We start from the raw sequence: 24,453 nt of genomic DNA, 5'->3' as shown, positions 1-24,453 counted from the left end.
CCACTTAATCGATTTTCTCCTCGCCCAACATCCGCTCTTCACCTTCACTTATTTCTAGTCTTAGCGATTTATTCTTTTTAACGTTAATTTTCAAAACTACTTTTACATCCTGACCTCTCAAAACATATAAGTATTCATTCATTTTGCTAATATTTTCATCTAGGATGCTTAAATCCTCAGCATATTCGAAGTCTAGAAGAGTTTTACTTCCCCAATTGATTCGGTGTTCTCCTATTGTCTTTGCTGTGCTCCTCAGGACAAAGTTCATCAGAATGAATCATATAAATGGAGATATGACGCAACCCTGCGTAACTCCTGATTTACTAAGAAACCAGCTGATAGCGTTATTCTCAGACATAGCACTAGTCACTTTAATTTTTTATCTGGTATACCATACAAGGATAGGACCATTCTTAAAATGTTATCTACAGGATCTACAAGTATAAAAAGTATAATCATACTAAGTAATTTGCTTTCTACAGAAACGAAGCTAATGCCTCTATAATTGCCACACTCACACTTCTCACCTCTCTTGTAAAGGGGTTTAATGAGAGTTTTCCTGAAATTACTAGGTACTTGCCCTTTTTCAAAAATCATATTCATATTTTCAGTAATTTATCTCTAACTTCATAACCACCATATTTAAAAAACGCATTAAGCACATTATCAGCATCTGGGGCCTTATTGTTTTTTAATCCTTTTACGCTTGAGCAAACCCGACTTGGTGTCTGATCTTTTTTTTAAATAATATATAATGTCTGTGATCATGTAAACACTAGACTAGATAATGTTCCCACTCATATCAAACATGATAGTAATCTTATAAGGAGAAAGGATGTCAAATACAACTAGGCCATCAGCTGTCAATGTTGCAAATTTGCCATATAAGATACCTAATTATACATACTTGACATAGTAAATTCGAACCCCCAAAAACTGTAGTAATAACAAACGATGATTATAATTGATAAAATTAAAACGATAAAAGCAAAACAAGAACGTAATAAAAAATAAACATAAAAATAAAGTAAATCAATAATAATGATTGTATAACAATAGCACAATAGAAATTGCATATAACAAATAATAGAACATGTTACTGCAAATTTTGATGACTTTCTTTTCTTTATATTGTTTTTTCCAACAATCGTAAATTTAATCTTATCTGTTAAGCAAATTATTATCAGTCTACCACAGTTTATAGAATTATCCAGTAAGGTTATCGCAGATCATTTCTGGTCTTCATTCTCGGTACGAACAAAAAGCTCCTCCCACTTATTTCTGCATTAGCGGGTTTGTGCGTTTTCGTCAATCAATGAGAAATCGTTACAAAGTGCATTATTCGTAATTGCGAAAGCAGGAAAAAACTTGGTGAGCCAGCCAAGTGGTTTGCAAGTGTCCCATCTCACAGATATGACTTAATTTATGTACAAATTATGACTTAATATATTATTTACATACAGTGGAATCAACTGATTGGCCTATGTAGGATTTTATAAAAAAAAGGGGGCGGGGGGTTGATGATATTTGTGAAATAAGGAATTTTTTCTTCTTCTAATAACTGGTGAAATAGGTGTGATGGTTTCAGGGGCAGATCGAGGATTATTTTAGGGGGGGGGCCCAAAATAGGGTTAGCCTACTAACTTACGTTATCAGCAAATTCAATTAATGCAAAAATGTGTTAATTAGGTAAATTACGCTACTTAAGACTACAATAGGGGGGCACCCCTCGCCCCCCTCTGGATCCGCCACTAGATGGTTTATCATTTTTTTCACGTCGTGATGTTTATTTTCTACGATATTTATTTTCTAGATAAGACTACTTTCGTTTTCAATCAATGTTTTCGTAGGCAGACCTTTCCTGAACTTTAAACAATAAACACCTTTTTGAAAATCTTTGCACTTTGTGAATTTAGATAGCGATAAGGATTCCTGATTGACCCCAATTTTAGGACTTGGGTTCTAGTTATTGGTTGCTGTGGTAAAAGTTTTCATAATAGCCCTATCCAAGAAAATACCAAACGTCTGTTAAGAAGTGTTTTTCGTAAAATTCTTAGGGAACTTTTAGAAAATGTTATTTCTACTGATCTTAAGTTTAATATGGACTTTACTTTTCTTTTAAAAAAACTTTCTTTTTCGTAAAGTTTTCGTAGTATATATATATATATATATATATATATATATATATATATATATATATATATATATATATATATATATATATATATATATATATATATATATATATATATATATATATATATATATATATATATATATATATATATATATATATATATATATATATATATATATATATATATATATATATATATATTTATATCGGCGCGTACAAACAGCTCCTCTCATTTGATCTGCCATCAGCGGTCCAATTACCCTGGAACACGTATTTTGGCAGAAACTTTCTCAAAATACCTTTGAAACCAACTCGAGACTTCGAAACCTACTTGTAATTCCTATAAACATCTGAACTAATTTTATATATATATATATATATATATATATATATATATATATATATATATATATATATATATATATATATATATATATATATTTATATCGGCGCGTACAAACAGCTCCTCTCATTTGATCTGCCATCAGCGGTCCAATTACCCTGGAACACGTATTTTGGCAGAAACTTTCTCAAAATGCCTTTGAAACCAACTTGAGACTTCGAAACCTATTTTTAATTCCTAAAAACATCTAATAATAACATTACACTACTAACTACCGATTTTCATGTATGTATTGGAATAAATTAATTTATAATTAGTTTCTTCAAAATTAGTGTTCCAACATTGAAGCCAAGTTTCACGTCCAAGAGAAATCTGACTTGTCTACCCGTGAAAAGATCAGATGCCGCTTATGTTTATATCTGCAAAAACGTTCTCTGGAGCACTCGCACCCCGGTCTGGGTTTTTATAATGGGTGAGATAGGGAATGATCATACTGCTAATTCTATAAACTGTGCAGTGTACAAACCAAACACCGCCATCTTTTTTTTCTGTTTGTAGATAATGCCTATAGTATGCAGCAAATTGTACCCATGAGAAAATAACAATTATATCACACTTTTTGATTTGCAGAGCAAAAATAAGGTTGTTGGGATTTTCGCTTGAACATTCTTTTGTTCCAAGGCTTAAATAAAACTCTCAGCAAAAAATACGGTTTATAGCTGAATGGTGTGGTTTCATTTTGGCATGAATGCATATTAAACTATGTCATTTAATCTTAAGGCCTGAATTAATAAACCTTTTTCTTTATTCTATTCTTGGCGACGTCTATAACGCCTCCTACTAAGTAAAAAGACCTGTTAAAGTATGACCAATGAGTGATGGACCCCCAGCGCAAGCTTTCTAACCTGTTTTTTTTTTTTAATAAAACTCTAAAACGCCCTTACATTGTGAGCAAGGTGATAGGCCCCTGGACCTAATTATCAGATGAGTGTCCCACTTCTCAAAATATTATATATATATATATATATATATATATATATATATATATATATATATATATATATATATATATATATATATATATATATATATATATATATATATAAAAAAAGTAATTTTATCTGCACTTTTAAATTTTCTTGTGAAGACTTCTTTCAAATGTGCTTCAAATGTATTAAATTTTCAAGCTTAAGTATGGCCAAGAAAAATATGTTGGCTTACAGCATTAAAATTCAGTATGATTCGTCATACTAGCTGGCTGAATCTTTCCTCATTTGTTGTAATTGATGGAAACTGACGAATAGAATTTTGGATTTTATTCTTAAATAGCGACGAAGACCACACTGCCTTTCCATCATAAACAATAAGTAGAAACAACGGGGAATTTTTTTTAAATACAAGACAGTGGAACGCAACTTTTAAATGAATATTTCGGCCCTATATCCAAGGACCGCCTTCAGCAAAACAAATAAAGAGAGAAAAAAAAACAATATAAAAGAAACTTACATTAAAATTCGATCATTAAAACTGAAAAAGTTTTTTTTTTTAATTTTTAAAACCGCCCTAATAGGAACTTCCTTGAACTTTCTTGAAGTATGATATTAGGGTTGTTTAAAAAAAAAAAAAAAAACTTTTTTCATTTTAAATTATCGAATTTTAAGTTTCTTTTATATTGTTTTTTTTTCTCATTGTTTGTTTTTATGAGGACGGACCTTGATAATAGGGTTAAAATATTCATTTAAAAGTTGCGTTCCACTGTCTTTAATATAAAAAAAATTCCCCGTTGTTTCTACTTATTGTTGAAGATTTTATTCTTTTTATTGGTCGGCAGCCATACTGACTCACGAAGAGAACGAGTTGACTTTTTGTTTGCAAATTTGTTCTTTAATTAGTTCGTCTTAGATTTCGGAACTTAAGTTGTTGAATTGCTTTGGTCCATAAAGGTGAGTCATATTTTCTACGCCCGCTGTTGGTCATTCTCCTTGCCCAGTTATGTTTGGGAAGAGAATTTTAGGCGAGTTCTTATATTGAAGGCTCCCTCTCTCCTTTCCCCTCCCCTCCATACATGACAATACACAGGTAATGTGTGATAAACAGACAAGTAAAATAAAGAAAAACAAACAAACCTTTGAATCATGTCGACTACTTGAACTATAAGTTGGAACACGAAGACGATTCTGCAAAAACGTGCAAAACAAACAATAAGCAAGTTGAAAACAAAGCAAAAGGACAAAAGTCAACAAAACAAAACCATAGCAAAATAAAATATAAAAACTAAAACAATTCAATATGCTTTCATAAACTGGAACCATACCTAAAATCTCCAGAACAAACAACCATTTGAAAATGTTTCAAATATTTATTTGAAAAATTCCTTAAACCGCAAAAAAAGGAGGAATGTTAGGCACCTGCAGGGTCATTTCCACAACTCCATCGAACCGTTTTTGATTGAACCCCCTTGCCCCCAAAATTTTGTCCGATACCTGGTCAAAAAAAAGGGGTTTTTATCAAGTGTCTTTACCTAAAAAAAAATATAAATAAATAGAAGGCTTGAGGAGTAATTATTTAGTCTTGGTTTTAATCTTACTCCAGACTGCTACATACAGTAAACGAGAAGATATTACTCCCCCCTCCCCCTACTGAATTATAGGGTATGGTCTTGGGTTTTTTCACAAGCCTCTCAAAACATTTATATTTTAATGATTTACAAATAAAAAAGAAAAATCAAGCTTTTTGGAGTATGATCAAAAGGACCATTCAAAATACACAAGCTGTGGTAGGGTTGAAAGAGGGCGTAAGTAGACGTTTAACATAAATTTAACTCTTAAAAAGTCACCTACATCAGCTAGTTTACGAGTTACGTATTTACCTAAAATCTTCCTTTTGGCTAACTGTGATTTGAACTAATAGATTCTGGCCCAACAAACAACACTTGCAACGACATTTTTTATTGTATATGGGATCCAATAATATTTTTATTTTGGCAAGCAATTACTTTGCCATTTCATATCATACTTTTTGCGCAAATAAACAAAAAAGAAAGAAAAAAAAATGGTAAAACTTGCTTATTCTTCTTTTTTTCTACGAGTTCACAAGACAAGGGGATACAGAGATAAAATGGAGTGACCTTTTATTCTAAATACTTTAGTACTGCTGATGTTGAATATTTCCAAAGTTTCATAGCAATAACGGTGATTAGTGGAAAACCTCTTTAGGGGTAGCTTCTCTTGTTTGCTCTAAGTACGAAAGATTTAAAACTTTGAATCTGGTAAACGCATTGCAGTTTACCAAACTTCCCTATTCTTGCTGTTTTCATTACAACTTTATAACGTTTAGTGCTATTGGAGGAAAGGTCGCACGCCAAAATTAGCCAAAAGGGTGTGTTGGCGGGGAAAGAGGAGTATCCCTAAAATATTCTTGGAGGGGGGCTCCAAACGACTTTTTTTCAGAAAGGCGCAACATTATTTCTGAATGTTAAAAATTAGGTTTTTTTTACATTTTTAGTCTCCTCGGAAGGGGCTTCAACCCCCTGTCCGTCTCTATGGATGCTCAACAAAAGTAATTTTCGGGAGGAAATTTGCAAAATTTATGAAAGGGAGCCATAGTCTACCTTTTACTTTGATTTTAAACCGGTTTTAGAGAAACATTGGCCCTTAAACTACGTTCCTATTGGTTGGTGTAGTCACAATAAAACTTGAATATTTACATTCAGGAAGCTGTCAAAGGATTTTAAGGACATATATTTTTTCGAGTTTCTAAACTTTTGGTTTACCTATTTCAGGAAAAACATGATAACGAACACTTTGACAGTTATCCTTCAGCCTTTCAAAACAAGAAAAAAAACACTAATGTTTTTTTTTTTGGCGTGTTTTGATTTGAGACGATCCCATTATAGCAAAACTGTTGATATACCCAAAGTCAAGTTAGCAATTCGTCGTTTTACTTATGATGGGATGGGGGGGGGGGGAATTCAAAATGAAAAAATAACTACCACAGAAGAAAGCTTTTAGTGAATTGCATACACAAAACTACAAAGTTTTCGCAATCTATTTAGCCATGATACTAGACTTTCCCATTTAACTGAAGTCAGCAAAATTAAAAGCAAAACAGTGAAGTAACTCATTAGCTAGCCAACACAGGCGATTATGCCTGAGGATTAAACTGATGCTCATGAAGGTCCTATAGCTCATATTGGATGATCTATTCTAGATACGACAACACGCATAATTATTCATTTGAATAAACTCAAAGCTGTGACTTCCTGTTGTTATTCTATCAGTTTCTACTTACTAGTCCATCCAAAACTGGAATATGAATATGGCAAAGGCTAGTGAGGGGATCAATGGTACATTCAGCGTAAAGAAGACTGGCGTAAGATGAATGCAGATAGTTTATCACTAACAAAAACAAGAACGAAACCAAAAACAATGTTGCTTAAGAACTAAAAGCAAGGCAGATCAAAATATGACGAACATACAAATGAACAACTTACCGGCGACTGATGGGACTGGGGTGAAGAGTGATCAAGATGACTCCGCGAACCGCTGAATATCAAATCCTAAGGCATAAAATTAGTTAATGAGCTTCCAGGTGATAATTAACGTAATAAAGTGCATACAATAATTGAAATGAAAAAAGTATCTTAACAAAAGGTATTATAAAGAATAATTATTGACACAAGACGCAACAGAGTAAGAAACCCTATAAAAAACAACTGAAAAACATAGACAAAAAAAAAAAAAAAAAAAAAAAAAAAAAAAAAAAAAAAAATCAAAGTGGACCAAAAGCCTCAAATCAAGCGATTAGCACAAAAATTAAACAGGGAAAAATATTAGATTTATGTAATGACTGCTTGCAAAAAATTGAGTAAATTTTTATAACTAGAGAGACTTTCACGGGACACGCTGGAGTCTTCACGAATCTAATCCAACATGGTTATATGATGCAGAACTGCTTTTTCTCATACACGAACTGTTTACGTGATATAAAAGCTGTGTATCCAGTAATTTCTTTCCCCAACCGATACTAACAATGGAGCGATCTTAACTTATTGCAAATGCTAGACATATTTTATGGTGTAACCCATTGTTCAAAATAAACACCAGAAAAACAAGGGCAGTTAATTCTTTCAATTACCAACAAAGTCTTAGAAGCGATCAATGCCACACAATCTTGCTCATGTGCTTAACCGACTGGCTAAGAATCGTGCTGAATGCGTCCCTTTTTTAACCTCAACAGTTTTTTTCTGTACCAGTATAGTTTTTGTACTTTCCACTCAAATTAAAAGAACTGCATTACAAAGGCTCTTACGCTATAAGAGGAGCACCTGTTCTCTTCTATTTAAGTTTTTACTCCTCAACTTATTGTTCCTTTTTTCTCATGATTGGTCAAGAAATTGCATATTTGGTCTTGTAATGCATACCTGACGCTATGACCAAAGAGTACGAGTAACTAAGAAGCGTGGAAACTGGCACTAGTGTCGGCAAAAGAAAACATCAACGCCATCTAGCGTTTGGCGACACGATATTTTCCAAGCTTTATAACCGTTTTTGTGTCAGTAACTGATAATTATAATCAAATAATTATTACTACACTAATTTTTTCCTGATTGGTTAAGGAACTGCATATTCGGTCTTTTTGAGAATACCTGGCGCTAGGACAAAAGAGTATGGGCAACTCATAAGAGGTGAAACTGGCACTAGTATCTGCAAATTGGCATCAATGCCATCTACCATTTGACGGCGATTGACGCTTTTTCAAGCTGTGTAATCGTTTTTCTGTCAGTAACTGAGACCAGACACTTATTGCTGCACTAATTTTAACAACTACACACATTGAATTAATTGTTTTTATTTTTACACTGAAAAAAATACCAAGTGTCAACAAGCACTAGATAGCGTTGAGGTTTGTTTTTGTCGACAGTTCCCACTCTTTTAAGTTACCCATACATTTTGGATAGGACGCCAAACATGAGGGCAGATATCTGGACCTGGAAACAGATTATGAGATAAAAGAAGCGCGGTTGTGATCACATCCGCACCATTTAGCTCAATATAGCACCTCTATCTTTGTAACCTCACACCAAAGGTTTTTGAAGTCTCAGCATACTGCTTCATTGCGGTTTAGGCATGGACACCTAGTCTTCTTTGTTTCTCTAATGAATCAGTTATAGAATAAAGCCTTTGGCAAACGTTCCTAAAGACATTTAACAGCTGTCCCCCTCCCCTATGAGTTAATCTATGTGAATAGCCCAAAGAGTAAATAAGATTATTACAAGTATGAAAACGTAATTGCAAAAGTTGCCAACCCACTGAATTTCTCGTTACTAGTTCCACAAAATAAAAGCATAATACAGTCATAAAACCATGCAAAAAAAAGTTAAGCAAAAAAAAAAAAAAAAAAAAAAAAACATCATTGACCAACACAAATAAAAGACAAATAAACAAACCATCAAAACAAATAAATATTACACAAATAAAAGTAATCCTGAGACAAAATTATAAAGCCAGATAAGAAAAAAGTAGAATCGGAGGCAACTTTAATAAAAATGACCAACGTAGTATCTTTCTAAAAGTTTATTTAGTAACTTCCTTCATTTAGTAGCTTGTGAGGTAATTTATAAAACCCTACCATGTTCATAATCAGGAAAAAATTAAAAAAAAGATCAAATTTTAAAAAAGAAAAGAAATTGTTGTAACAGGCCATAGAAAATCGTTCCAAAATTAAACCGAGAGTACAGAGTTTTACTTAGCATTTTTCACCTATGGTGAAATCAAAACAAAAATATACTTAGACATACTCATCCCAATACAAAAATATCCTAGAAAGTAAGAAAATATTTACTACTTCTATAAATTCCCACCTCTGCAATTGCAATGATCAAAGCTCATAATCTATTGCTGAGAAATGGAATTGAGAAATATCTATATTAAAAAAACAACAACAAAAAACTCACTTTCAAGCATAAATTTGGGGGAGGGGCCAATGGTTTTCTACATATTTTGGGAACATCTTCCAGCAGCAAGTTATTTCTCCTTCGATACACCCCATATTTGCGTCTAATAGACTCCACCCCCCCCCCTATTTCGAAGTCTCAACGAGCCGTAATCCCAGGTAAGCCTATATACAGCATAACGCTGAAGTGGCAAGATTTGTAACTTTGGTCATTGCATGATCGGGTAAATTGAATCCTAGAACGGCAAAAGAGCTGCTAATAACTACAAAAGACAAGCGATTAATCCCAAAAATTAATCCCAAAAAGTTTTAGGAAAGAGAGCCAAAGGGTAATAAGCATGAAGTCAAAAATAATAGGCCTGGAATAGCTTGTGCCAGAATTTGACTCTCTTTGATATGAGTATATCGAAAAATGCTGATAACCATGCACGTTGATAACCATAGGGTTTGTGTAGAGAAGGATTTATTGGCCCCTGGTTTGCACTGACGGGACCATTTATTTTTCTTGAGTTCCTAGTAATTTCAATGATTAAATAGTATGAAAATTGGAGCATTGGTCGTTGTGAAGATGAAAAAAAAAAAAAAAAAACAACCGAATTAGCATTTTGTCTGAAAAGTTTTCGTTTATACATTTTGTACAGAACATGCAAGAATTTTCGTATACTCATCTCCCAGGATTAGGAAAGATGAAGTATATAGAAAGGGATTGTCCCAGTCAGCGGTTCGTGGTTCCAGAATTATTCCGCAGAAATTTCATGTTTCAAGGTTGAATAGTTTAGCTACAACTCACTGAAGGGGCACATTAGATTAGTATATACCAGCCTTTTCTCAATTCTCTCTGCTCAGTTGGGCCTTCATCCGTGAAAAACAGTCTTGCGTCACTCATTACGCCCGAAAGGTCAGGCCTTCGGCTTTTGCACGCTCCTAGTCATAGCTTCACATTTTAAGTTAACTGTTTTTGTTATATTTTGGTCTATAAGAGAAAAATTCGAAAACTAACAACCGTTTGGTTATAAAAAACATCAAATCAAATAAAAAGAATGCATTATATACACCTGAGAACTACATCAGGGCCTTACACTCCAACATAGTTACCATACAGATTAAAGGACTTGTCAGATCTCTACATCAGCTGAGAAATTCCATCAGCAGAACAATCTGCCGCTAGTCTCTTGAGTCAGCCTACTTTCAGCTATTCATCATCACGATAGTGCTGAGGTCCAAGGTCCACTGAGGTCCAGAGCTGAGGCCCACTTCTTTATAAGCAGAGAGAGATGGTAACCACTGGCCTTCAAAACTCGGCTGTGAGGTGGATTGAAATCTCATAAACGTTGAAATCTCATATGTCGAGCAACCCATTTGAAATGTTATAGTTTAAATGGGTATGGCGGCTATGCTGATAAGTAGAAAAAACACGTGTTTTTCAGATGTATAAAATATATTCTTTCTGTTTATTTTGATGGTTTTTTTATCCAGCTTCCTCCGCTCGCATCACTCGGCCTGAACCAGGGACAATGCCTCATTGACAATATTAAAAGAGCCTTCAGTCTTTTATTGAATAATGCAAGGGACTAGACATTGCTATAAAAGCTAAGAAGCATAATGGTGAACACAAAAATTATCCGAAAATCTCAAGAAAAACGCAAAAGAGAAGCAGATACTAAATTAATTGCAAAAACCACAAGAAACCATTCAAAATTTGTCCAAAGCCGGTACAAAAACAACCTATTGCGTCTGCAGTGAATCTTAGCCAGGACAGGGCCAATTCATTATCTTTTAGAAACGAAAAGTCGTATTTATACAACCAGCCGTAAAAGCCACCTCGCAGGCCACAAGCTGTTTTTTCGAACTTACGTCAATTGCTGCCGCGGTTGGCCCTAATCGGCTGTAGATGTAGGCGACCCTAGTTACGCAGCCTTAGCACGGTAGGGGTCGCCTTTTTACGTAATAGTTTTTCGAAGTTTTTTTATTATTATTTTGAGTGCAATCTGACTTTAAGCAACAGAAAAAATTTGATTATTTGAATTTTTTAAATTCAAATTTACATGCTAAATTAGGAGAAATATCAGGAGGACGCTTAGAATATTCATTATCTGAAACAATTGAATCCCAATTAAGAAAGTTTATAAATGGTTGAACAAGAATGATGGGTGCTAAAGGAAAATAAGAAAAAAAATTCTCCTTTTCTTGGATTTTTGTTGCTTTTTTGTTAAGTACAAAGTACATAAATTTCGCCTATTACGAAACTTCAAAAAATTATTATATAACATTTTTGGGCAATGACAAAATTTTAAAAAGATTTGAAATCAATAGGAGAAATCTGATAAAAATCATTCATTAAAATTACCGGGAAGAAAAAAATTAAAAAAGTTTTTTTTTACTTATTTTTCCCTAAAATTTATAAATGTACAAGGAGAAAAAACTGAATATAAGAACAGAAGAGAAAAAAACCTCACCGGAACATACTGATTGTGCCTTCTTCGGGACACGGGTCCAGGACTTGAGCCTCGTGAGGGTGAAGTGCCCGGAGAATGAGGGGAAGGGTAAGGCGAGAGTCTTCTCGGCGATACTCCGGGACTTGGACTCAAACGTGGACTCTGCAAATCAAGCTGTCATTAATCTAATTTGAAACGACACTATCTATGCAAATGGTGTTTTTTTTTGTGCGTAATCAAAGAAAAATTAGAATGAGCATTTTAATTACCATTTACAATTAAATTTGATATTGAAAGGATATTATTCTCAACACATTTTCATACTAAAAATTGACGAAAAAGAAAAACATTCGCTTGTTCATCTTGCAAATCTGCAGTAAAATATTATACTCTTACATTTGAGCCTAGCAAGCAAAATAATAGGTCACTTTTAAATAATAAAAAAAAACTGAAAGAAAGATCTCGAAGAAACGAGAATGCCTCCAATTGATCAATAGTAGGCCAAATATTCAAGCGACCAAGCCAGAAGCCTAACAATTGTGAAGTGTATTTTCTATAATAAGGCCTAAAAGGATTAATTTCGGCCAACACAAAATTCAATACGAGATTAGGATCTTCATGATTTATAATAATAACAAAGAGTATAAAATATGTTTCAAGGGAGTGTTATAAAAGTTCCGCATTTTTAAGCAATTCCTGTCATTTAACTTTCTGTATTTTATTTTGTAGCACATCTTCGAAATCTAATAATGTGCAGAATATGAGTGTCCAGCCTATTGAGTTTACTGACCCACTCTAGAAGAAAATCGCAAGCCCAGCTGCATTTAACGAATTTTAGCAGCTTACGAGCACACATATGTGATTAAAGAATTGTATAAATCATTTATACTTCTTAGTTGTGTTACGGAATATCGCAACTACTGTACTTTCGGAGTTGTATTTTTTTCATCGTAATCAGTGGTTTATACATTGATATCAGTTATAGACAAAAACTCGAAACTTTCTCAGATATGGGAGTCGTGAAACAAAGAAAAAAACTACTTGATTGGAATTAAGAACTAGTGTCCTAGTTATACATTTAGGAAACTATGACTCGACATTACCTCTGCGGGAAAGTGAAAGAAAGAGGGAGGTGGAGACAGGGTCACGGTTTTTAATCCCTTGTCCACATGATTAGGTTATCAGAATGCAAGAAACTTTGAAGAGAAGTTTGACGTCTGTGAGGAGAGACGAATGAGTGTCTGAATTCTTATCATAGCATCATCCTACACGAGAGATTGACGGTTCGCAACCGATTTTTTGGGAAGTAAGATTAACTGCCCTAGTTGAGCTTTTCGGGATTCATATCCAATTCATCCTTCCAGGGAGGAGGAAGCGGAACCCTAAATTTTTACAATTACAACTTCTAGAAGGTTTTGCCAAACAAAGGAAGGATCTATACTTCCTTTGTCCGCCCGCATCTTGAATGTGCTTGTTCAGTTTGGCATCCTGCCATCTCCCGCGATGAATCACAAAAAATGAATCAATTCAAAAAAGAGCTCTTAATTTTTAAAGAAGCTAAGGTACCATGCTCGCTCCTTCTAAAAAAGGCCAAGCTGGAAACTCTTGAGCACAGGAGAGCAACGTTGTGCCTCCGTTTTGCAAAAAAATACAATAATAAACATTCGCACGAAAAAAATTTTCCACAAAAGACACTCCCCACCCAGACACCGCCTGCCACGTACTCTTTCTGATCCCGCTCCTATCTTGTCCCCCATCCGTTGCTTTACCTCCAGGGGTAAAAAACCTTTGTTCCCTTCATTACTGATAAAATAAACCGCTAATTTTCCTCTTTCTTTTTTGTTTGTACTGGTGATACCCAGGTTTTATGTTCATTTCATTATTTTTTACCCCCCCCCCCCTTATATGTTCTATTTTAAACCTTTTTAACTTAGTTTTTTTAAGTTTTTACCTTTCTGACATTTTGCCGCTTAATATTTTTGACTAATGAATGGCTTTGCCATTCTGATATATTGTTTTTGGCATTTTTTTTGCCAGTTTTTTTAGTTGCTTTTCTTTATTTAAGATTGTTCTTTTGGTTTTATGACTCCGAAATGCGAATTTGGCCCTTCGGAGCATTTTTTTGAACAAATATCCTATCTTATCTCAAATGTACCAAACTCATTGAAAAGTAAGGTGTATTGCCCTAATTGTGTTTGTTGAGAGTCCGGGCGGTCTAGCCTCTGTGGGGCGAGAGGGGAAGGAAGTCCCAAAATTCTTGTGAGGATTTTGGATGCAAGCAAAATTGGAAGGAAGTAAAAGATAGAGTTCTAGTGATGCCTCTTAGGTTTTCGTTCATACTCTGGCGTCTTCAGGGGGAGGTGAAGGGGGTTTCTAAATTCATTTCATCAGCATATCTACCAAAAGGGTTTTTACGATCTCAATCAAATTCAGTCAGAACTAAAATTTTCCAACTTAGCTGAAAGTAACATTTATGGCACTATATCAGTCTATGCTAAGTCAGGGACCAATTCACCTAGGGGGATTCTACTTTATTATTTGACGAACGGTTCATAAGCGCAGGATATCATCCATGGCTGCAGGTTATGAAAAAGACAAAACATTTTGAGAATATAAAGAGTCTTGCAAGAATCAGTCTTGAGTGTTTGCATTCCATCGCTGCTTTATGGGCATAAAACTTATTTCTGGAGTTATGTAATTCCAAAGCAAACGTTAAACGTGAAACGGAGCATCAACGTTTTTCACGTAAAACACATGGGCCGTAGATATTGCTACAGTTCATATGCTTTGGCCACGAGGGTCTAGTTTTACATTACTTAGTGGCCTTGCTTTCAAGGGCCGTATGTTGCCCGCGTGTTGAAAACCACGGGTTTAGGACAAAACTAAAATAAAAATAAGCTTTGTTTATAAGAACCCTTTATAAAAAACACAAATACTTCCTTATTTGTAGAAAACTACTCAAAACACTCCAAAATTTCCATTTTACCTTCCAGTTATTAAATAGTAAGCAGAAGGCAATCCTTCAATTGAATTCACTCAAATTATTCTTAGATAAAACTAACGTAGCAAATATCATTGATAATTTCATCTAGAATAGCACCGTGTAGGTTCAACAGCTTCATTAGAAATGTTTTGTCTAAGAGAATATCAACATTCACATAGCAAGTTACCGCTCATTAAACTGAAGACATTCATTTGTTGGTTACTAGCGGAATCAGAAGATGTCTAGAAGTGTTGTAAAACTTCCGCCGGTTGCTAAGGAATAAAAGCAGGGAGATTCTCAGAAACTGGAAGAACAATCTTAGCAAAAACAGACATTCATAATACTAGTTTAATACAAGAGATGAAGAAAAAATTTTAAATTAACTTTAAATTCTTTATGTCCAAGTTTTATTAAGGAAAATTGTTCAAGACGAAACGGTACTTATCTCTTATAGCCACACCACTCCAGAAGTGAAGTTAGGTTAGTGCTAATGAAATATACCTAAGTATGGTGAAAATAAAATACTTTAATAACAAGATTATGGAAACTACAATAGAGACTTATGGATATCAGGACCCCCAGAACGCTTTATATTAAATGGTTTCTAATCTAACCTAACCAAAATACCAAATAAAATGTTCAATTAAAATATACCTACATTGTAGTGGATAGATAGATAGATAGATAGATAATTTATTCAGCCGCTAGGCCATACACAAACATTACAATGATTATATAAGACAACAGCCAGCATACACTTAAGTAAATGGTATAACTACTAACAACAAACAAAAACCTGAAACCCATTATTTACATCTTTTTAAACCCTCTTTTATAAATCCACTCACTGCTATAATCGTCTCCCAGGATGAGGATTTAAGAATCCCACAAAAAAACACTTCCCCATCACCTAAATACTTTAATCTCAAATCTGAAAGCCCCTGGCACCCCGTCAAAAAATGGAGCCTATTTTCTTTCTCCATACCACATAAAGAACAAGTATAACATGATCTCGGGCCCTGAGCATTTCTTACAAATACTTTTAATCTACTTTTTAAGGGCAGACCATTCGCTCGGATCTGGAACCACATACGCAAGTTTTCCGGCGGCAAATTAAGCTTAAAATAATATTCTAGTCCAAAAGACTCTTTTATCTTAGAATGCTGATGCAAGGTTTCAAATTTTCGAATCTGTTCATGCCAGAGTTGAATTTCTTGATCCTCTTTAATATGTTTTTGGTTATGATAAATTTCCTCTGGATCGCCGGTTGGACCAAGGCCTTCATTCCAAGCGTATGAAAGTCCGATTTTATCAAGGAGGGCTTTGACATGGAACGGCCACGACCTTTTTCTACCTTGCTGCAATAATTCAAAATATGCGGCTTTCATAAGCCTCTCATCTGGTAGTTGGATAATTTTCAGCCAAAATTTTACTACTTGTAGTAACCTTTCTTTATGCAGCGAAAACAAACCTAGATCTCCCTTAAGAGCCTGTGCATGAGTTGTAGCATGTACCCTAACCAATCTTTTATAATATTGTGGTTGAACCATTTCTAATTGCGGGATCACCTTATATCCCCAAAGCTCCGCACCAAAATGAATAGTAGGGCGAATTTTCGATTGAAATAAATACTTATGCATTTTAATATTTTTAATTTCATTTAAAGCTGAATTCCTTAAAACTGCTGAAGAAACCGCTTTACCTCTACCCACCATTTCTTTCACATGATCCTTCTAAGTTCCTTTATTATTTAATACAAACCCTAAATACAAAAAAGTTATACTTTTTTCAACTCAATGCCCTTAAATAAAAATTTATCATTATTTTTATTTGTCCCAAAAACTATAATTTCAGTCTTTTGGATATTTAATCTCATTTTCTTTTTTTCCAAATAAACATCTATGTTCAACAATATTTGCAAATCTTCGGCGCTTCTAGCTATCAGCGCCGCATCATCCGCAAATAACAACAGAGACAAAGCTAAATTTCCTAAACTCACTGTTGGCGCCCATTTTTCCTCAAGAAACTCAACAATATCATTAATATATAAACGAAATAGCCTCGGCGACAAGGTACTACCCTGTTTAACTCCTACCTCACAACAAAATAAATTCGAAAACCCTTTCCCTGCAACCTTAACCATTCCTCTTGTCAGCCTATACCATACTAGCCGAACAAAAATACGGGGCAATCCTATCCTCAACAATTCTACGCACAACAAAATCCTATCAACACTATCGAATGCTCTCTCAAAATCTACGAAAGCTACCAATAAATTACTCTTACCTCTGTTATATTGTTTTATCAATGCCTTAAGTGCAATTCCCGTGTCAATTGTGCTATATCCTTCCCTGAACCGACATTGTTCCTCACGAATTATCCAATTCATCTTTAACAAATTAGCTAATCTGCTATCAATCAATTTCTCTAGAATCTTACTTAAACCTAGTACTAGAGCTATAGGCCTATAGTTGCAATGCAGCCTCGAATCCCCTTTTTTTAATAACGGTAAAATAAATAGTGGAGGAAAGATATGGAAAAAAATGGTCAAATCTCGGGGAAATTGCAACATAATTTTTTTTTTAAACCAAAATATTCAGAAAAATCAGCTTAGTCACACAAAAAAAATACCCCCGAATCTCCCCTGTACAAGTATCCCAAATTCGCCCTTGAAGGGGGAAATCGATTTTTGTGGTTATAAATATTTTGGAGTTGAATAGTTGTTTCCTACCAAATCAAGCATGCTGAATCCAAATATGAATTCAGATTTTAATTTTTCAGTACCCTAATGCCCATTTCCACCCATAAAGGGCGGAGGGTGGGGGGGGGGGGTAAAAATTGAAAATAAGATGCGACTAGATTATTTGGTCGTTTACTAAGGAATCAATGGCGGTGACTTCGAAAATGAAGTTAAAAACTTGATTTTACGTGGTCAAGTAACTTATCTTACCTAAAACGGCTGTGAAAGTTGACCAACACGAACTAGTTATTTTAATCACTTATCAGTTGATTCACCATTTCCAATCAAGCTAGGAATGGCACCTTAGAATAAGAGTCTCGAACAGTTTAATTTCAAACCAGTATTCCAGAATCCCCTCCCACTCCTCCTCAGTTTGCGGTTTCCATTCCTTAGTGTCATTCTTTATAGTCAGTGGAGACATCTACCATAGTACTTGCTAGAAGACTGGCGTGTTCGAGGCTATATATGATGTTTGTGCGGTTTTTTTACTTCCGCAAAAAAAAAAAAGACAAAAGAATAAACTGGGATCCACGATTTTTAATTGACAGACTGCAAAATCTCGGCCTCTGCTCTTCGTACTCAGAGGTAAAAAGATTTGAGATATGTGGAGCAGTATATCAAATGTTGTTGGAAGAGTCCAAAGAGAAAGCACATTTTTTTTCAGTATGTAGGAAACAACATCTATCATGATATTACTACTATCGACGGCCTGAAAAACCCGCCAAGTCACAACCAAGGACTTTTGTTTGCTTGACAAAAAATGGTGACACTTATGACAATGAATGGAGCTTGAAATGCTCTGGCGCACCTTTGGCTTTTTCAAAAGCTCCTACATGAGCTGGTCGGCCTTTATATGGTCAATGCACCAAAATCTACCTTATCCGGGAAAATCGACTATTCGTTTTTTTTCCAAGGATTAACCAAAACCCAAGCGATATCTCCTGTGTTTATTCTACACTTATGCATGCTAACGAGCGCGCTAATCGAGCTGGAAAAAACTAGTCATTATCTTTGACCAACCGCTTTACTGGAAGGCGAAGTGTATCGTCGATGCAGAGCCTGCCACAAATGCTTTAAGAAATGCTATTGTTGTCCTGGGTGGATTTCACACACGCATGAGTTTCCTAGGAGCTATTGGCTTCCTTATGGATGACTCGGGACTTTTGGAAATCCTAAGTCAAGTATATGCGCCTAACACTGGGCGTAGTAACACTGGGCATACAAGGCAAAGCAGACTCTCGTGCAGTGAGAGGCCATGGGCTGTTGGAGGTAGCCCTTTATACGAACCTTTTATCATCAGAACTGAGTAACAGAGCGTTCGATGGCAATGACACGCTACCAGAGCAAAATAGGCGTACGAGTCTCTCCTTGAAGGAGAGATCACCTGATTTGGTGATCGACGAAGTGCAGGTGTCGGAAGCAGCAGAGCTTATCTATGAAATACTTCAAAGTGTAAAAGAATGATTATCCGAGTCCAGAACTGCCCGTCTTTGGTTTCAGTATATGGACCTACTTGGAATCCTGAGAAAGAACCTGAGAGGTGAAAGAAGTGGCAACCTTGAGCTTTATCTACAGTCGTTGTTGGAATTGCTTCCTTACTTTGCTGCTTACGGCCACAATCATTACACGAAGTCTACTTTGCTGTTCGTGCAGTCGATGTTTAAGTTGAGGAAAGAAAACCCAGGGCAGTACATAACGTTATAGGAGTACCTGTTCATCCGAAGAACTGACAACTACTGGGCAGCACTTTCTCCTGATTTGGTGATCGGACAGACGTTAATGAGAATTATTAAAACGACTGGCGGTCTGACGAGAGGTAGAGGCATGACTGAATTACAGCAGACAATTTGGACATCTGCTATGCCTACTTTGGTTCTAGTTAACGAACGCATGCAGAAACTGACTGGCCTCGCGGAGTTGACTATTGAAAATCACGCGGAAGAGATATCTTCGTGGAGAGCTAGAGACATGGCGGACATCGAAAAGATGGTTCGATACATTGAGCCCCTAGAACCCTTCAGGCAGGAATCACAGCTGTTGAACGTGGTTACTGGTGTCCGCGCTTCATCATCTGTAAACGCAGACGATGCGAAATCTTTGGGAGAAACGATTCTGAAGGATATGGAAGCGAAAGACATTGACAAATATGTTTTCAGGAGAAAGGAGAAATCTGTAAATATGGCTGAGAAGTCATCTGTGGTGATAGATAGGGAGAGGGCAATGGTCGACCCAGCTCTAATCTTTCAACTTCTAGCTGCAGTGGCTAGCAACATTGGTTCTGATTTGAATGAGGTTCAGTCGTTCGAGCTCTGTACTTTTCCACCATCGCTCTTTAGTTCGTTTGAGGTGATGAGGACAGCCGACAAAGCCTCTCTAACAAATGCACTGATGAAAATTGAGGGACTCAAAGGTCCAGTGACATTGCCAACCTCCCAGAGAGTTTTGGACGGTGGCTGGCTAGTCGACAAAATCCCATGGACTGCCGTATCCACATATTCTGAGGTGGCAGGATCTTACGTAGATTATGTCACAAGATATTTCGGCCAGGCTGAAAAGAATCCCCCCAAAAAAAACAACTTTTCATCGACCTACTTACTGAGAGGCTGGCGAACTCAGGATGCAAAGTTCTACATGCCCAGCATGATGCCAATGTCTTAGTTGTACAAACTTCAGTCAGTTGCGCTGAAACTTCATCAACCACTTTGATTGGGAATGATACCCACCTATTATTCCTTCTGCTGTACCATGCCAAGCTTCATGCATGTGATATCTTTATGCAGACAGACACACATGAAAATAATGGATGAGTGTACGACATAAAAAGGATCAAGAACAAACTAGGAACCGAAGCAGCAGAAAATCTACTCGTTTGCCAAGCAATGTCTGGCTGCGATTCAACATTTAGACTTCACGGCGTAGGGAAACCAGCAGTGTTTGCCTTGTCACTTAAAGATGGGATTTTTAAGGATGCGTGAAAGATCTTCATGACACCAGGATCCAACCACCAGAAGATTGCCGAAGCTGGAGAGAAAGCTTTGCTCCGCGTATACAAAGGGAAAAGCAATGAGAAGACCCTGAAGGATGTCCGGGTGCGAGCATTCACAATGCGGGTTGCAATTGCAAATGATTTTTTTCAGGCTGAGCGGCTTTCACCGAATTTGGGTGCCGCAAAGTACTACTTTTACAGGTGCTATTTGCAAATAATCAAGTGGCAAGACAGGTCAAATTCGCTAAAGCCCGACTAGTGGGGTAGGTGCCACTCTTCATCACGGAATATGTATCTTCCCATTATGACAGATGCTTCACCAGCACCGGAGAGCCTACTGAAGATGGTGTGGTGCCAGTGCCCCAGCGGGTGCGAGTCGCTCAGATGCAGCTGCCCTCGGAACGGTTTGCCTTGCAGCTTTGCCTGCGGGGAATGTAAAGGGGCGTTATGCACTAACACTGCAGCAGGACAGGATGAGGACGATAACGAAGACGAGCAGGAAGAAGAATTAGCTTTGAGCTGTGCTTTAAAATCAAAATGTTCTTGTGATTAATTTACCTGAGTTCTAAACGTTTTTCTTTTATAACTGATTGATCTGAAGTTTTGACCTCGATTAAAGAAGTGGTTTTTCAAGATATTATACTTAGCAACCCCTCATATTACAGGCCCCTTAAAGGTGGAAATGAGGTAAATAGTAAAAAAAAACTACTTTTTGACCTCATTTTTGGCAATACGGTACTTTATGATATAAAATGATCCTTTAGCCGCAGGAATCCGGCAAATAATGATCTGCGTACTTTACCCCCCCTCCCCGTTCCGTGAAGGTGAAAATTGATACTGGGGTACGGAAAACGTGATTTCTGACGTCGGATTCAGATTCTTCATGCTTGATTTGATAGAAAACGACCACTTAAACCCAAAAATACTTCCAAATATAAATTCTGATTTCCCCCCTTCAAGGGGGATTTCGGGTAGTTGTGCAAGGGGGATTTGGAGGGATTTTTTTGTGTGATTAAGCTGATTTTTCTGAAAATTTTGGTGCAAAAAAAAATTCTGTTGCAATTCCCCCGAAGTCAAACCGTATTTTTCCTCTACTATAAAGACGTCTTCCATTCTGAAACCCAAATTCCTGATGAAAGCACACTATTAAATAGCAATATAAAGATTGGCATAAATAAACTTGAAAACTTTTTATATAAACGAGTTGGAATTCCATCAATTCCAGGAGCTGTTCCTCGATCCAATTTCCTAAAACATGTGCAACCTCCTCAATATCTACATCATCTGTTAACGAATAATCATCCTCCCTCCTAGGGTAATTATATTCCTCCCAAATATTCCCAAATTCTTCATCACACCACTTACTAAGATCTCTTTCTTCTTTACTTGCGAAATGTTCCGGCCAGCTATTTGGATCCGTTATTCCCTCTGGCACTTTTCCTTGCCTTTGGTTTACCCTTCTCCAAAATTCCTTCATATTACTCTCCTACTAAAAACGGCTCATTTGCTCGATTTGACGTCTATTAAAATCTCTTTTCTTTACTTTTATTAATCTCTTATGGCATCCCCTAACCTCGCAAAACCTACCCAATAGTGTTGCTTTCTCAACCTCATTTCTAGCTTGCTTTACCCGATTTAGGGCCTCTGCTAACAAATTTTTACTACTTAAACAATCAAGGCCATAAAAACTTTCACTAACTGGTTTTGATGAACTCAATACTGGCGCTGATAGCACCAGTATTAACGTATTAAAATTAGCTTCTAACTCATCACTAGAATCACTACTCAATCTTAGCTGCTCTAGTCTCCGACAAACCTGCTCTTTACTAAATATAGTGCTTAATGCATTCTGTTTGCTCTCACTCCACTCTCTCTTTAGCTGTCTACTTGGTGAAGTATACCTAAACTGCAAAGAGCTATATTCATTAACTCTACACTCAAGGCTAAACTTAACTTAATCGGTAGGTGGTCAGACAACTGAATATTCAAAACTTCAACATTCAGTGATTCCACATCCAAACGAAGGTCAACCAAAACAATCAATAATACTAGATCTTAGACCCGAAATGCAAGTATAATCACCCCTTGACTTATCCATCCCAAACCTCCCATTTCCAATCCCAACTCCAACCTCCGAACAAAGTGCCAGGAGTTTTCTATCCCAAACATTAACTTTTCTTTTATCATCCATGCTCTTTCTTGGGATCCTATACATATGAGGAACAACATCATAAACGGGCGGTATATCAACAACAGGCAGCTCAACCAAATCAGCTGTATAGGCGTTAAACCCTCCTACCAGCAATATTTTATAGGACATAAATTTCCTACGAAAAATTGTAGCTTTTTTTCCTAATATAGACCATGTATCCTCTGCAGTATATGAGCTAAATTGCAGTGGGACATAAACTGCACAAACCAACAATTTTAGACCTGAGCGACATACCAATCTGATCCAAACAAAGTTTTCTGATTCACCTTTCAGCTTATTAAAAGACAAAAAAGAATTATTCTTTAAAAGCACTGAAATACTACCGTAATGGCGGAAATTCCTTGACACCGAACGGGCAACATGTTCAATTATGAAACCGCGAAAAGATGGCTCTTCATCACCACTGTGCCATGACTCTACTAACGCAACAAAATCAAATTTTGTTATTTCAAGTTCCACTTCACTTTTTTTTATTCCTTAGTCCTTGAACATTCCAAGACACAAACTTGACCACGTTTTCTCGCGTATGGCCTGCATACCGCTAATTCGTGTTTATACTTTAATCAGCTGCAAGATTGAATGGTATATATACTCTCCCGCTAAGCTGGTTATAACCGAGTAAAAATACAGAAAGAGACCGATCCTGTCAGACCAAGAACTTGAGTGTGGTGGGTATAACAGATAAGTGCCGACAAAACTATTAGAAAATACATACCGATTAGGTACTTGCGATATCAGCTACTCAGTTAAGCACTTTTAGTATCCAAATAAGTGATCTGACGATAATGGAAAAATCAAAGACGTTATATGGTGTTTAAGGTTTTTCTATATGAGATCAACTTGGGTTTGATCTCATTAGCTTGACAGTTTTATTTTAGAAGAACATTCAGTGCTATAAGGAGTAAACCAAGGAGGCGTTCTGGGGCCAATTTTTTTCTTAATGTTCATAAAAACCTAGGGGAAAGTCTTGTGAAAAAAACCTTACCAATTTGCTGAAAACAGGACGACGAAGATCTCCATCGCGAAGAATACAGATCCCAGCAAACCATATATGGAGCTTCAATTTCTATGCATAAAAAACGAATGAAATCTAAATTTCAAAGGCGCAAAATGCGAAGATTCATCCTATTTTCATCTTTAAAGGACATGCAATATCAAGAGTAGATACACTATACCCTCTTGGAGTCCATTTCTTGTCAGATCTCACATGGGCAGAACACCTAAGAAAAATGAGATGCTCCTGCTACCCAAAAGCTAAGAGTCATCCTAAGATGCAAAAGCCTCCTTCTCGAGAGACCCATTTTGACACTACTCATTAAAGGCATTAGAACACTTATGGAACATGCATTTTTATTTCTGCAAGTGCTGCAACTAGTCAAAACTTTCCTTTTCATCGTGTCCAAAATCAGACAGTTCACACAGCAGCTTCTAGCAACTGCGATGGCAAGACCCCTGCAGTCTATCAAGGATCGTTTCGATATGACGTCTGTATTGGTGTTTTAGAAATATACGCATTGTCTTCCATCAGAGGAGTTGCCAAAGATCGTCCCGGAGAGAGCAGAGCTTTAGTGATCGACTCACCAAAAATCGATCACTAATGCGCTTATATTACTTGCGCTTGTATATATTATATTTTATACCAAAGAGAACGTTCATTTTTGCT

At 36.1% G+C, this 24,453-nt stretch overlaps 1 protein-coding gene across 4 annotated transcripts in view; it reads right to left on the bottom strand.

Annotated features, from left to right (window-relative positions):
- The window catches only part of LOC148948595 (uncharacterized), a 107,146-nt gene that overhangs the window by 27,838 nt on the left and 54,855 nt on the right, over positions 1 to 24,453 (bottom strand). For 3 of the 4 annotated variants that reach the window (XM_089094001.1, XM_089094003.1, XM_089094004.1), the window contains exons 5-7: positions 11,891 to 12,031; positions 6,973 to 7,038; positions 4,607 to 4,657 (exon numbers count right to left, since the gene is read on the bottom strand). In XM_089094001.1, the coding sequence (XP_088950127.1) occupies positions 4,607 to 4,657; positions 6,973 to 7,038; positions 11,891 to 12,031 (258 nt within the window). The remainder of the gene's footprint in view (positions 1 to 4,606; positions 4,658 to 6,972; positions 7,039 to 11,890; positions 12,032 to 24,453) is intronic. The other variant, XM_089094002.1, reaches the window with a different exon arrangement.

The sequence above is a fragment of the Artemia sp. Qi Xiang Cuo genome, chromosome 9 (genome assembly GCF_049724085.1).
Source record: "Artemia sp. Qi Xiang Cuo chromosome 9, ASM4972408v1, whole genome shotgun sequence".
In the NCBI taxonomy this organism is placed as follows: Eukaryota; Metazoa; Arthropoda; class Branchiopoda; order Anostraca; family Artemiidae; genus Artemia; species Artemia sp. Qi Xiang Cuo.
This window is presented reverse-complemented; position numbering and strand designations above follow the sequence as displayed.